The sequence below is a fragment of the Rhincodon typus genome, chromosome 20 (assembly GCF_021869965.1).
Source record: "Rhincodon typus isolate 14 chromosome 20, sRhiTyp1.1, whole genome shotgun sequence".
Classification (NCBI taxonomy): Eukaryota; Metazoa; Chordata; class Chondrichthyes; order Orectolobiformes; family Rhincodontidae; genus Rhincodon; species Rhincodon typus.
Genome location: NC_063351.1, coordinates 16,676,453 through 16,690,705, shown reverse-complemented (window position 1 = coordinate 16,690,705; position 14,253 = coordinate 16,676,453). Strand labels below are relative to the sequence as shown.

The following is a 14,253-nucleotide window of genomic DNA, read 5'->3' as shown; positions in this document are numbered from 1 at the left end:
GGCGGTGAGCTGCCTTCTTGAACCACTGCAGTCCACCTCCTGAGGGTTGACCCACAGTGCCCTTATGGGGCGAATTCAGAAATTTGATCCAGCAACAGTGAAGAATCAGCAATATATTTCCAAGTCAGGTTAGTGAATGGCTTTGGAGGGGAATTTGAAGATGGTGGTGTTCCCATGTGTCTGCTGCCTTTGTCCTTCTAGATGGAAGTGGTCGTGGGTTTGGAAGGTGCTGTCTGAGGATCTTTGGTGAATTTCTGCAGTGCATCTTGTAGATAATACATACTGCTGCTACTGAGCATTGGTGTTGGAGGAAGTGGTTGCTTGTGGATGTAGTACCAATCAAGCGGGCTACATTGTCCTGGATGGTGTCAAGCTTCTTGAATGTTGTTGGACTGCACTCATCCATACAATTGGGGAGTATTCCATCACATTCCTGACTTGTGCCTTGTAGATGGTGGACAGGCTTTGGGGAGTCAGGAGGTGTCTTACTCAATGCAGTATTCCTAGCCTCTGACCTGCTGTGGTAGCCACTGTGTTTACGCAGTGATTCCAGTTGCGCTTCCTGTTAATGGTAACCCCCATGATGTTGATAGTGGGGGATTCAGTGATGGTAACACCATTGAATATCAAGGGCAGTGGTTAGATTGTCTCTTATTGGTGATGGTCATAGCCTGGCATTTGTGTGGCACAAATGTTACTTGCCACTTGTCAGCCCAAGTTTAGATATTGTCCAGATCCTGTTGTATTTGCTTGAGTATCTGAGGAGTCACGAATTATGCTGAACATTGTGCCATCATCAGTGAACATCCCCACCTCTGAGATTATGATGGAAGGAAGGTCATTGATGAAACAGCTGAAGATGGTTGAGCATAGGACATGACTCTGAGGAACTACTGAAGAGCTGTCCTGGAGCTGAGATGACTGACCTCCAACAATGATGACCATCTTCCGATGTGTTAAGTATATCTCTAACCTTTGGAGAGTTTACCCTTGATACACATTGATTCCAGTTTTACTGAGGGTTTCCTGATGCCACACTCGGTCGAATGCAGCCTTGATGTCAAGGGCTGTCACTTTCACCTCACCTCTGGAATTCAGCTATTTTGCCAATGTTTAAACCAAGGCTGAAATGAGGTCAGGAGCTGAGTGGCCCTGGCGGAACCCAAACTGGGCATCGCTGAGCAAATTATTGCTGAGTAGGTGTTGCTTGATAGCACTGATGATGACACCTTCCGTCACTTTACTGATGATTGAGAGTAGACTGATGGGGAAATAATTGGGCAGTTTGGATTTGTCCTATTTTTATGTACTGGACATACTTGGGCAATTTTCCACATTGTTGGATAGATGCCAGTGTTATAACTGTACTGGCACAGTTTGGCCAGGGGAGCAGCAAGTTCTGGAGCACAGATCTTCAATTTTATTGCTAGAATGTTGTCAGGGCCCATAGCCTTTGCTGTATCCAGTGTCTCCAATCGTTTCTTGATATCACGTGGAATGAATTGTATTGGCTGAAGACTGGTATCTGTAATGCTGGGGATAAAGTCTTATCTTTTGCATTGATGTGCTGGGCTCTTCCATCATTGAGGATGGGGATATTTGTGGAGCTTCCTCCTCCTGTGAGCTGTTTAATTGTCCATCACCATTCATGACTGGATGTGGCAGGATTGTAGAGTTTAGATTTGATCCATTGGTTGTGGGATCGTTTAGCTCTGTCTATCTCCTGCTGCATTTGCTGTTGGCATACAAGTAGTCCTGTTTGGTGGCTTCACCAGGTTGATACCTCATCTTCAGGTATGCCTGGTGCTGCTCCTGGCATGCCCTCCTGCACCCTCCATTGAACCAGGGTTGATCCCCTGGTTTGATGGTAATGGTTGAGTGGGGGATATGTCGGGCCCTGAGGTTACAGATAATACCGGAGTACAATTCTGCTGCTGTGGATGGCCCACAGCGCCTCATGGATGCCCAGTCTTGAGTTGCTAGATCTTTTTGAAGTCTGTTCCATTTAGCACAGTGATAGTGCCATACAACACGATGGAGGTCTTTCTCAATGCGAAGGTGGAACTTTGTCTCCACAAGGACTGTGCGATAGTCAATCTTACTGATACTGTCATGGACAGATGCATCTGCAGCTTGCAGATTGGTCAGGATGAGGTCAAGTAGGTTTCCCCTCTTGTTAGTTCCTGCACCACCTGCTGCAGACTCAGTCTAACAACTACGTCCTTTAGGACCCGACCAGCTTAACGTGTAGTAATGCTGCCAAGGCACTCTTCATGGTGGACATTGAAAGCCCCCCTCCCAGAGTACATTTTGTGCCCTTGCCATCCTCAGTGCTTCCTCCAAGGATTGTTCAGCCTGGAGGAGCACTCCTTCATCAGCTGAGTGAAGATGGTACGTGGTAATCAGAAGGAGGTTTCCTTGCCCATGTTTCACCTGAAGCCATGAGACTTCATGGGGTCTGGAGTCAATGTTGAGGACTCCCAGACCAACTCCCTCCTGACTGTATACCACTGTGCCACAACCTCTGCTGGGTCTGTCCTGCCGGAGGGACAGGACATATCCAGGGATGGTGATGGTGGTGTCTGGGACATTGTCTGTAAGGTATGATTCTGTGAGTATGACTATGTCAGGTTGTTGCTTGACTAGTCTGTGAGACAGCTTTCCCAATTTTGGCAGATGCAACTTGCTCATGCAGGCCTAGGCCACTACCCTGAGGAACGCCTGCACAGCTGTCCTGGAGCTGAGATGACTGATCTCCAACAACCACGACCATCTTCCTATGTGTCAGGTATGACTCCACCACCAGAGAGTTTTTCCCCGATACCCATTGATTCCAGTTTTGCTCGGGTTCCTTGATGCCACACTCGGTCAAATGCAGCCTTGATGTCAAGGGCTGTCACTCTCACCTCACCTCTGGAATTCAGCTCTTTTGCCCATGTTTGAACCAAGGCTGTAATGAGGTCAGGGGCTGAGTGGCCCTGGCAGAACCCAAACTGGGCATCGCTGAGCAGGTTATTGCTGAGCAGGTGCTGCTTGATAGCACTGTTGATGCCACTTTCCATCACTTTACTGACGATCAAGGGTAGACGGATGGGGCAGTAATTGGCCAGATTGGATTTGTCCTATTTTTTATGTACAGGATATACTTGGGCAATTTTCCACATTGTCGGGTAGATGCCAGTGTTGTAACTGTACTGGCACTGTTTGGACAGGGGAGCGGCAAGTTCTGGAGCAGAAGTCTTCAGTACTATTGCCGGAATATTGACTGGGACCATAGCTTTTGCAATATCCAGTGTCTCTAATCATTTCTTGCTATAACGTGGAGTGAACGGAATTGGCTGAAGACTGGTATCTGTGATGCTGGGGACCACTGGAGGAGGTCGAGATGGATCATCCACTCAGCACTTCTGGCTGAAGATTGCTGCAAATTCTTCAGCCTTATCTTTTGCACTGATTTGTACAGCTCTTCATCATTGAGGATGGGGATACTTGTGGAACCTCCTCCTCCAGTGAGATGTTTAATTGTCCACCACCATTCACGACTGGATGTGGCAGGACTGCAGAGCTTAACCTGATCTGTTGGTTGTGGGATCGCTTAGTTCTGTCTGTCATTTGCTGCTTATGCTGTTTGGTGTGCAAGTAGTCCTATTTGGTGGCTTCACCAGGTTGACACCTCATCTTCAGCTATGCTTAGTGCTGCTCCTGGCATGCCCTCCTGCACCCATCCCCTGGCTTGTTGGTAATGGTTGAGTGGGGGATATGCCAGACCATGAGGTTACAGCTTGTGCTGGAATTCAATTCCGCTGCTGTTGATGGCCCACAGCGCCTCATGGATGACCAGTCTCGAGTTGCTAGACCTCTTTGAAGTCTGTCACATTTAGCATGGTAATAGTGCCACACAACATGATGGAGGTTGTTCTCAGTTTGAAGGTGGGACTTCGTCTCCACAAGGACTGTGCGATGGTCACTCTTACCGATACTGTCATGGACAGATGCATCTACAGCCGGCAGATTAGTAAGAATGAGGTCAAGTATGTTTTTCTCTCTTGTTGGTTCCCTCACTACCTGCCACAGACCCAGTCTAACAGCTATGTCCTTTAGGACTCCATTAGCTCGATCAGTAGTACAACAGCTGAGCCACTTTTGCTGGTGGACATTGAAATCCCCCACCCAGAGTACATTTTGTGCCCTTGACATCCTCAGTGCTTCCTCCAAGGGTTGTTCAACCTGGAGGAGTACAGATTCATCAGCTGAGGCAGGACGGTATGTGGTAATCAGAAGGAGGTTTCCTTGCCCATGTTTAACCTGAAGCCATGAGTCTTCATGGGGTCCAGGACTCCCAGAGCAACTCCCACCTAACTGTATACCATTGTGCCGCCACCTCTGCTGGGTCCATCCTGCTGGCGGGACAGAACATCTCCAGGGATGGTGATGGTGGTGTCTGAGACATTTTCCGTAAGTTATGATTCCATGAGTATGACTATGTCAGGCTGTTGCTTGACTAGTCTGTGAGACAGCTCTCCCAATTTTGGCACTAACCCCCAGATGTTAGTGAGGAGGACTTTGCAGAGTCCTCATGGCTATTTCTGCCGATGTCTTTTGGTGCCTAGGTCGATACGAGGTGATCCGTCCAATTTCATTTCTTTGAGACTTTGTAGCGATTGGTATGACTGATTGGCTTGTTGGGCCATTTCAGAGGGCAGTTGAGAGTCAACCACCTTGCTGTGCGTCTGGTGTCACAAATAGGTCAGACCAGGTGAGGATGGCAGATTTCCTTCCCTGAAGGACAATAGTGAACCAGATTTAAAATCTAGTCATTGTCGGAGGTAAGGAAAATTAGTCAATGAGAATTGAAAAGGTAGATGATCAGGGCTTGCTGTGAGCTAAAACGTGAAACAACATTTTGAATGAGATCAAGTTTAAGGTGGGGAGGGTACGGAAATAGTGAAAGTTAGATGCAGCAGATGAACTGACACAGGGCAAAGAAGGTAATGCAGTGGAGGTGGGACCAGGTGATCATGATAATTAAAAAGCAATGGCGTTGAACTTTCACCTCAGTGTCAAATTTCAAACATTCTGGTAGAGCCTGAGACAGTAGCCAAGCAAAGGGATGAGATGAATGCCTAGTGAATGGTGTTTGTGGCAAGGAGCGAAGACAGCGGTTTCAGTCTTTCTAATATTTAATTGGAAGAAATTTCTTTGCATCCAAATTGGGAAGTCTGACAAGCAGCATAACAAATTAAAGGCAGTGGAGGGCTCAGGATAGTTGGTAGTGAGTTAGAGTTAGAACATCAACAGCACACTTGTACAAACTGGCATAGTGCTTTCAGACGGTGTCGCCAAGCAACAGCTAATGGATGAGAAACAGGACAGAGCCAAGGATAGATCCTCAGGAACTCGAAAGGTAACTTTGTAGGAACCAATGAGAAGCCATTACAAGAAATACTCTAATTATGATTGAGTAGGAATGGAAGGAGAAAGGCAGACCCACAAAACTGGGTAATCGAAGACAAGTGTTGGAGGATGATGGTATGATTATTATTTTAATAGTTTCATTTACTATTTAAGTGCATCAGTTGCCCGACACAGCATAATATTTAATAACTTCAAGCCTGTCACATAAATATTGTTTGACATGTATTCTCAGTTGTTATTTGTCTTTATCCTTGAATCTCCTTGCTATCTGGATGAGAAGCCATTAATAACTGATTTGCCAAAATAAGATGTCACTTTTATTCAGTTTAAGCAATTGTACAGCACGTGTTCGAATGATGCAGAATGATCAGCTATCTTTAATCTCACTGGTGTAAAAACAAAATAACCTTATGCACTCAAGAATGCTGGCAAGCCTTACAGTAAACATGCATAATACTGGAGCTCATGGTTAATTCTGTAAGGTAAAATTTACCTGAAGCTTATGCCGTTCCTCTATCTCCACAGGCTTTCCAGCAGCCATGCTGTCTGTGAACCAGGAGATATTGAGCATCTTAAGCTTGCCTGCATTTAACAGCTTCAGGTTTTGAATCCAGTCCCAAATTTCATTCCAAGAATTATTCTCTGTCACAATATGTGTGACTGAATCACTATTGAAAGGAAAAGATAATAATTAGAATATTATCTTTCATTTTATAACTTTTAGTGAAATGCATGTTACTAAGGTAATCCTTCAGAGGAAAAAGTGCAGTTTATTACTGGAGTTAAAGTAGTTGAAGCATCATAACCACTGAGGTGCCCTGAGGTCTGCACTCCCCACTCAGGTCACGTCCTAATTAAAGTGCAACTGTGTTATGCTGGGGCTGCAAAAAATGATGGGGCTAACGTTGCAATTTAATTCGCAGCAATGATTCTAGGCACCTGCAATTGACTTTTTAAAAACAATTATTCAAATTAGGGACATTTACAGAGAGATAAATCAACTTGTCAGAGAACAAATTTTTAGTGAAATGCACTAAAATGCAAAGTCAATATTAAGGATAGCAAAATTCAATAAATTTAGTTCCTTACGATTCAAGCTAAATTTTGTAGCACCACAATTTAATTTTAGCCATTCCGACTCTATCAGACAGGAAGCAGAATAGAGTATTTATTTTCAGCCTACAATAGTATGCATGGAACTAAATTAGCATTACTGGTGCAGATTGCACTTAACTTCTCATTTACACAATAAACAAACTCAACTCTCTTCACATTTCTCACAGGAAGAATTAAAAGTCTATATTCTATCCTTCCTTCCTAATGTAATTTCCCAGACCACTTTGTCTTATTGTCATCTCTGATCTTCTCAACTCTTCTCAAAACTTTGGTATTCTTTACTCTCTCCCAAGCATGCATTGTACATTTCCTTTCACTATTTTCCCCTACATGTCAGTGACCTTCAAATTTTCATTGGTATACATAACCATTTCCTCAGTCAACATCTTATTAAAAAAATTTAAATGCTGTGCCTTTGACCATAAATAGCAGTACAAAAAGTGAGTTATGTAGACAAGAAAACTCTGCTTAGAAGATGCCTGAAAATAAATAACATAAGAAAGCCAATGATCCAAGAAACAGACACAGAATAACACCACTAAAAATAGTTTTAACAATGGTAATTAGGACTCCATGTGGAGTTTCTTCTTCAGTGCCCAGAAGTATGAAGAAAAAACAATATGCATGTATGCTAGCCGTTTAACCCACAAATATTAGTGTCTCTCACATATTATCATTGTGAAAGTAAATACATCAGATTTACCAAAATAAATACGTGCATATAGCATCTTTTAATTATATAGTGGTAAATGTTTTTTTCTTTTCATAAACGACAGTTCCATTAATATAATTGTACCTCTCATCTGCTTCTTGATCTTATTATCTCATCCCATAATAATTAAAATAAAGCATATGCACATGAGAAATCCATTCAATACTGTGATAATGTTCCTGATCTGCACTGGCAGTGGGGAGTTTTACCAGCTACAGGACCGGGGAAGTTTAGAAGTTCACAGCACAGAAGGAGGCCATTTGGCACATTGTGTCTGGGCCAGTTCTCAGTTTTCGCACAGAGGAAAAAGAAATGTTGCATGCTTCTCATTTCTTTACTTGAGCAGCTGGCAAGTGAGGCTCCCTGTTGACAGCACAATTTTGCAAAATCAGTTCTTTGAACGCATGTAAAAATAGAATATGCCTATTTCTATAATTAAACACATTAAGTGCAGTATATGTTCCTAGTTTCACAGTACTTAAAGCCATCTGACCCTGCAAAATGTCATGATGCCATTTGTTTATCATGACACAAATTCAGAGAGGCAAACAAAAATGATTCTATTTTTCATTAAATAATCCAATATCTAATAATTCACACTAAACGTGAATGAATCACAAATAGCAAAATATCCATGAAGAACAAGTATCACGAAAATTCCTGCACTTTTTTAAAAAGCTCTTATTTACAAAACAACCAAACCTGCTAATCAAATAATTTGTTCAAAACCCTTGAGTGGACAATTATTTTGAAAAAACCGACTTTATAAATTTAACAACTAGCATTTATAACATAAGAATTAGAAAATAAATATCCAAATTAATTGAATTTACCCATACATTGGCTCTGAAATGTTTCCTAGCTCTCTCAGTTTCACTCTATAACTCCAAAACACCCCCAGAAACAGCAAAACCCTGATACAAGCCAGGCAAGCTCTTCAGAATGTTTCAGAGATAGTAGGAACTGCAGATGCTGGAGAATCTGAGATAACAAGGTGTAGAGCTGGATGAACACAACAGACCAAGCAGCATCAGAGGAGCAGTAAAGGCCGACTCGTCGGGCCTAGACCCTTCCCCAGAAAACATCCATTGTGCTAAAGCACTGAAATCTCATTCCTGTCGGTCATAGAGTCATACAGCATGGAAACAGACCTTTCAGCCCAAATTGTCCATGCCAACCATCTTCCCTGAACTGAACTAGTCCCATTTGCCTGCGTTTGGCCCATACCCCGCTAATCCCATCCATGTACCTGTTCAAATGGCTTTCAAATGTTGTAATTGAACTCGCTTCTACCACTTCCTCTAGCAGCTCGTTCCATACATGCACCACGCTCTGTGTAAAGAATTTGCCCCTCAGGTCCCTTTTAAATCTTTCCCCTCTCACCTTAAACCTACGCCCTCTAGTTTTGGACTCCCCTACCCTGGGAAAAAGACCTTGGCTGTTCACCTTATGTATGCCCATCATGATTTTATAAGCCTCTATAAGATCATCCTTTAGCCTCCTGCGTTCCAGGGGAAAAGTCCCAGCTTATCCAACCTCTCTTAACTCAAACCGTCCAGTTTTGGTAACATCCTTGTGTATCTTTTTTTGCATTCTTCCAGTTTAATAACATCCGTCCGACAGCAGGGTGACCAGAATTGCATGCAGTACTCCAAATGTGGCCCTACCGAAGTCCTGTATAGCCACAACATGACGTCCCAATATACCCAATGCTCTAACCAATGAAAGCAAGCGTGCCAAATGCCTTCTTCACCTACCCTGTCTATCTGTGACACCACTTTCAAGGAACTATGTACCTATATCCCTCAGTCTCTCTGTTCAATGACACTCCCCAGAACCCTACCGTTAACTGTGTTAAGTCCTGCTTTGGTCTGTCTTAACAAAATGCAACACCTCGCATTTATTTATTAAATTCAATCTACCGTTCCTCATCTCACTGGCCCAGGTGATCAAGATCACATTATACTCTTAGATAGCCCTCTTCACTGTCCACTATACCAACAATATTGGTGTCATCTGCAAATTTAACAACCACGCCGCTTATATTCTCATCCAAATCGTTTGTGTAAATGACGAATAACAGTGGACCCAGCACCAATCCTTGTGGCACACCAATGATCACAGGCCTCCAGTCTGAAGAAAAACCCACTACCACTATTCTCTGAGGAATGGTCACCGGACCCGAAACGTTAACTCTGTTTTTTCCTTCACAGATGCTGCCAGACTTGCTGAGCTTTTCCAGCAACTTTGTTTTTGTTCCTGATTTACAGCATCCGCAGTACTTTCGGTTTCTATTTACTAACCAGTCTGCCATGCTGAACCTTGCCGAAGGCCTTTCTAAAATCCACAGGCTTCGTGATCCCATGAGCCCTCGTGATGAAGTCACATGATCCTAGACAGGGGATTGCACTCTCATTTGCCAGACTATAGGAATATACAGAGATGGACAAAGACCAGTTAGTCCATCAAGCCTCCCTATGCTTGTATAATGTAGCTTCGATGCACCATCACTCACATTTACAATGCCTTTCACCATTCACCTCCGGCCTGCATGCAGCCACCCTGAACAAGGCATAAAGCAAAACCTGCTTTACTTAGACCAGTTAGTGAACTCATTGGACATCAACATTGAGAAAGATGTAGAACAAGCTACTGAGTCTCTTTTATTTAGTCACAGCCAAGCCAAAATCACCATTTGGTCATAATTACTGAGGACTTGTCAGGTGATTTTAAAACCTGTTTACCCAACTGGGAATATAAAGCATTTAAGCAAACTGGCAAGTGTGCAGATCATTTTCTACCACTGTAAACCCCAAGAAATTGTGATGTAAATGGGAGATCAGATGACCAAGGCCATTCTATTGATGAGACATTAACCTTTCACCACCTTCCCGAGAATCTATCCACCTCTGCCTTAAAAATATTCAAAGATTCTACTGTCACCATCTTTTGAGGCAGAGAATTCCAAAGACTTATGACCCTGTGAGAGAAAAAAAATCGGCAGTAACAAACAAATAACCTGTATACTTTTTTGTTAGTTCATGGAAAGTGAGCATCACTGGCTGGGTCAGCATTTATTCCCTAACCCTAATTGCCCTGGAGAATGACCCTGCCTTGCTGAATTGTGCACTTCTTGGATGTGGGGACAACTGTAGTGCTGTTAAGAAGTGAGCTTCAGGATTTTGACTAAGCAACACAGGAGGGACAGTGATATAGTTCTGAGACAGGACAGTATATGACTTGGAGGGGAATTTGCAGGTAGTAATGTTGCCATGCACCTGCTGCCCTTGCCCTTCTAGGTGGTAGAGGTCACGGGCTTGGAAGATGGTTTCAATGGAGTCTTGTGAGTTACTGCGGTGTATCTTGTAGATGGTATGCACTGCTGCTGCAACTGTGTGTCAGTTATGGAGGTAGTCAATATTGAAGGTGATGGTTGGAGTGCCAATCTAGCAGGCCGCTTTGTTCTGGATGGTGTTGAGATTCTTGAGTGTTGTTGGAGCTACACTCATCCAGGCAACAGAGAGTATTCCATCACACTCCTGACTTGTGCTTTGTGGATATTGGACAGTGTTTAGGGAGACAGGAAGTGAGTTACTCACTACAGAATTCCTAGAATTTCTCGGGTGGATGTCTCTAAGGGTAAGGGATATTACTTCATACAGGCGATTGCTTGCTAAGCTGCACATTTTTAAGAGAGGGCATTAACTAATGTGATGAAAATGACAGTTCCTGTGTCAAATTAGCTTTGTATATAGACTCTATAATTTTGGTGCCTATATGTAATGCCCATATTATCATCATCAAAATTGAAGCAATCGACATGGGCTGTGCTGAAAGTGGTTGTAGTGCTGACATTTGCTGCCTATGTATTTTAAATGGGCTCACAATTTACAAAAACTGATGAACAATTTTTGTCCTCTGATTGAATTCTGCATATTGCATGAGCTTGACGGGTATGAGATTGCTAGCTTTGTGATTTAGATTTACTATAATGGCCAAGAGATTGGAAAAGAGGAATGTAGGGTTTACACCAAATGTGCATCTTTGCAGTGATCCAAAGACCATGTTAAAACTGCAGATCATTATAATAATTCAAGCATGCGGCCATTCATGTCCACATTGTACCACTTCAAGGCTATCAGCCTCTCTTAAAGGGGATATACAGTGATTGCAGAGGAACTTCTAACATTGACACAATGACTGAAAGCTTCATGTTCTCTGATGTTACATTGGAGGTCCTGATGCAGATGGTGGGAGAGAAGAGGGGAATCTTGTTACACCCAGCAAGACTTTCAGGTCATACCTCCACTGACATTAGGAAGCGTTTACAAAAGTGAATGATCAGAATTTCATGTCCAAGACGTTTACACCACTGAAAGAGGCCATTTGTCCCATTCAGTTCAAGTCACTTCTCTGTGGAGCAATACAGTTGGTCCCACTCAATCCCCATAACTCTGCAACTTTATTTCCTTCAAGGTCTTAATCAACTTCTTTTTGAAACCATTATTTCCACTTCCACTATCCTGCTGGCAGCTATCTCTGAGTCATTACCACTTGCTGATTAAAAAATGTTGTATCTCACACATATCCCCTGCATCTCTTGCCCAATAGTTGGAATCCTGTACCTCCATGCCCTTGTTCAAATAGCTAGTGCAAACAGTTTTTCCATGTCTTCTTTATCCAAATCTGCCATATTCTTGTGCATCTCTACCAAATCTCCCCTCACTTGTTCTAAGGAGGACGACACCATCTATTCCAATTTAACCCTTTAACTAAAGTTCCCCACTAAATCTCCCCGAACCCTCTTAAGGATCCTCACATTCAGGCTTAGTGACTAGTACTGGACACAGAACTCCAGTTGGGATCTAACAGTGTTTCATAAAGGGTCAACATAACTTCTATACTTTTGTATACAATTTCTCTATGTATGAAGGCCAAGATCCAGATGCATTGCTAATCATTCACCTATTGTGAGCTGCCACCTTCAAAGATCAATGTACAAGGACCCTCAGTCCCTTTGCTCCTGCATACTCTTTAGAATTGTGCCATTGATCCTATATTGTTTTTTCCTATTCTTACTGCCAAATAGCATCACATTGCACTTCTCTATCTTAAATTCCATCTGCCATTTGTCTGCCTATTCTTTGTCCTGTTCCATGCAATTTATAAAATGGTTTGCCCCTCCACAAAGTTTGATAGGTTCCTCTTTACCCTCTTCTCATGTTGCATGAGGTAACCTGAACACTGATCAATCACTTTCACATTATTGGTTTTGATGAATACTTTTATGTTTTTCAGAATGAATACATATTCTGCTACTAACTCTCTCCATTTTGTAGGCTCTGGACTAGCACCAATACACCTAGGCTACCTGCTCCAGTGGCTGGCTTCTTTCATTACTCTGCTGAGTTTGGTATAATTGGTCAAATTTTGAAATTCTACTGTGCATTCGGAAAAACAGTGGTCCAACCGTTGACTCTGAGGAAGTTCTACTGTCAACCACCCTCCAGTTTGAAAAGAACCATTTACATAACTTGGATATAGCAAGAACTGCACGTACTGGAGTCAGAGATAACACAGTGTGGAGCTGGGGGAGCACAGCAGGTCAGGCAGCATCATAGGAGCAGGAAAGTCAACGTTTCAGGTCAGGACCCTTCTTCAGAACAGTTCAGTCATTTATATAAATGATTTGGGTGTGAGCATGGGAGGTATGGTTAGTGAGTTTGCAGATGACACCAAAATTGGAGGTGTAGTGGACAGCGAAGAAGGTTACCTCAGAGTACATCGAGATATTGATCGGATGGGCCAATACATCAAGGAGTGGCGGATGGAGTTTAATTTAGATAAATGTGAGGTACTGCATTTTGGAAAGGCAAATCAGGGCAGGGCTTATGCACTTAATGGGAAGGTCCTGGGGAGTGTTGCTGAACAGAGAGACCTTGGAGTGCAAGTTCATAATTCCTTGAAAGTGGAGTCGTAGGTAGTCAAGGTAGTGAAGAAGGTGTTTGGTATGCTTGCCTTTATTAGTCAGTGTTTTGAGTTGTAGGAGTTAGAAAATCATGTTGCAGCGGTACAGGACATTGGTTAGGCCACTATTAGAATACTGCGTGCAATTCTGGTCACCCTGCTATAGGAAGGATGCTGTGAAACTAGAAAGGGTTCAGAAAAAAATTACAAGGACGTTGCCAGGGTTGAAGGGTTTGAACTGTAGGGAGAGGCTGAATACACTGGGGCTATTTTTCCTGGAGCATCAGAGGCTGAGGGGTTACCTAATAGAGGTTTATAAAATCATGAGGGGCATGGTTAGTGTAAATAGACAAAGTATTTTCCCAGGGATAAGTGAGTCCAAAACTAGAGGGCATAGCTTTAAGGCGAGAGGGGAAAGATGTAAAAGGGATCTAAGAGGCAACTTTTTCACGCAGAGGGGGATGCATGTACGGAATGAGCTCCCGGGGAAGTGGTGGAGGCTGGTACAATTACAACATTTAAAAGGCATTTGGATTGATATATGAGTAGAAAGGATTTAGCTGGATATGAGCCAAATGCTGACAAATGGGACTAGATTTATCTCGGATATCTGGTCAGCATGGACAAGTTGAACAAAAGGGTCTGTTTCCGTGCTCTGTATCTCTATGACTCCATGACTCAATGACAAAGTACTCATTAAGTATTCTAGCCGTTTCCAGCATTTACAGCAATTTATCACCTTGTTTGTTTTTAGTAGGACACTTCACTCTTCCCATTTACTATTTACATTCTTGTAGAAGATTGTTGGGCTCTCTTTTATGTTAGCTGCCATTCTTTTCTCATAATCTCTCTTTGCCACTATTATATTCTTCTTCAAATCCCCTCTAAAACTATTGAATGTGACCTAAAATTCAGCTCACATGCATTTCAGACCTGTTCCTTTTATCTCTAAGATAACAAGGTGTAGAGCTGGATGAACACAGCAGGCCAAGCAGCATCAGAGGAGCAGGAAGGCTGACGTTTTGGGCCTAGACCCTTCTTCA

The 14,253-nt window shown here is 42.9% G+C and overlaps 1 protein-coding gene across 1 annotated transcript in view; it reads right to left on the bottom strand.

Annotated features, from left to right (window-relative positions):
- Positions 1-14,253, bottom strand: part of dntt (deoxynucleotidyltransferase, terminal) — a 246,633-nt gene that overhangs the window by 224,009 nt on the left and 8,371 nt on the right. Inside the window, exon 2 of the mRNA XM_048609074.1 lies at positions 5,909-6,083. Coding sequence (XP_048465031.1) covers positions 5,909-6,083 — 175 coding nt within the window. The remainder of the gene's footprint in view (positions 1-5,908; positions 6,084-14,253) is intronic.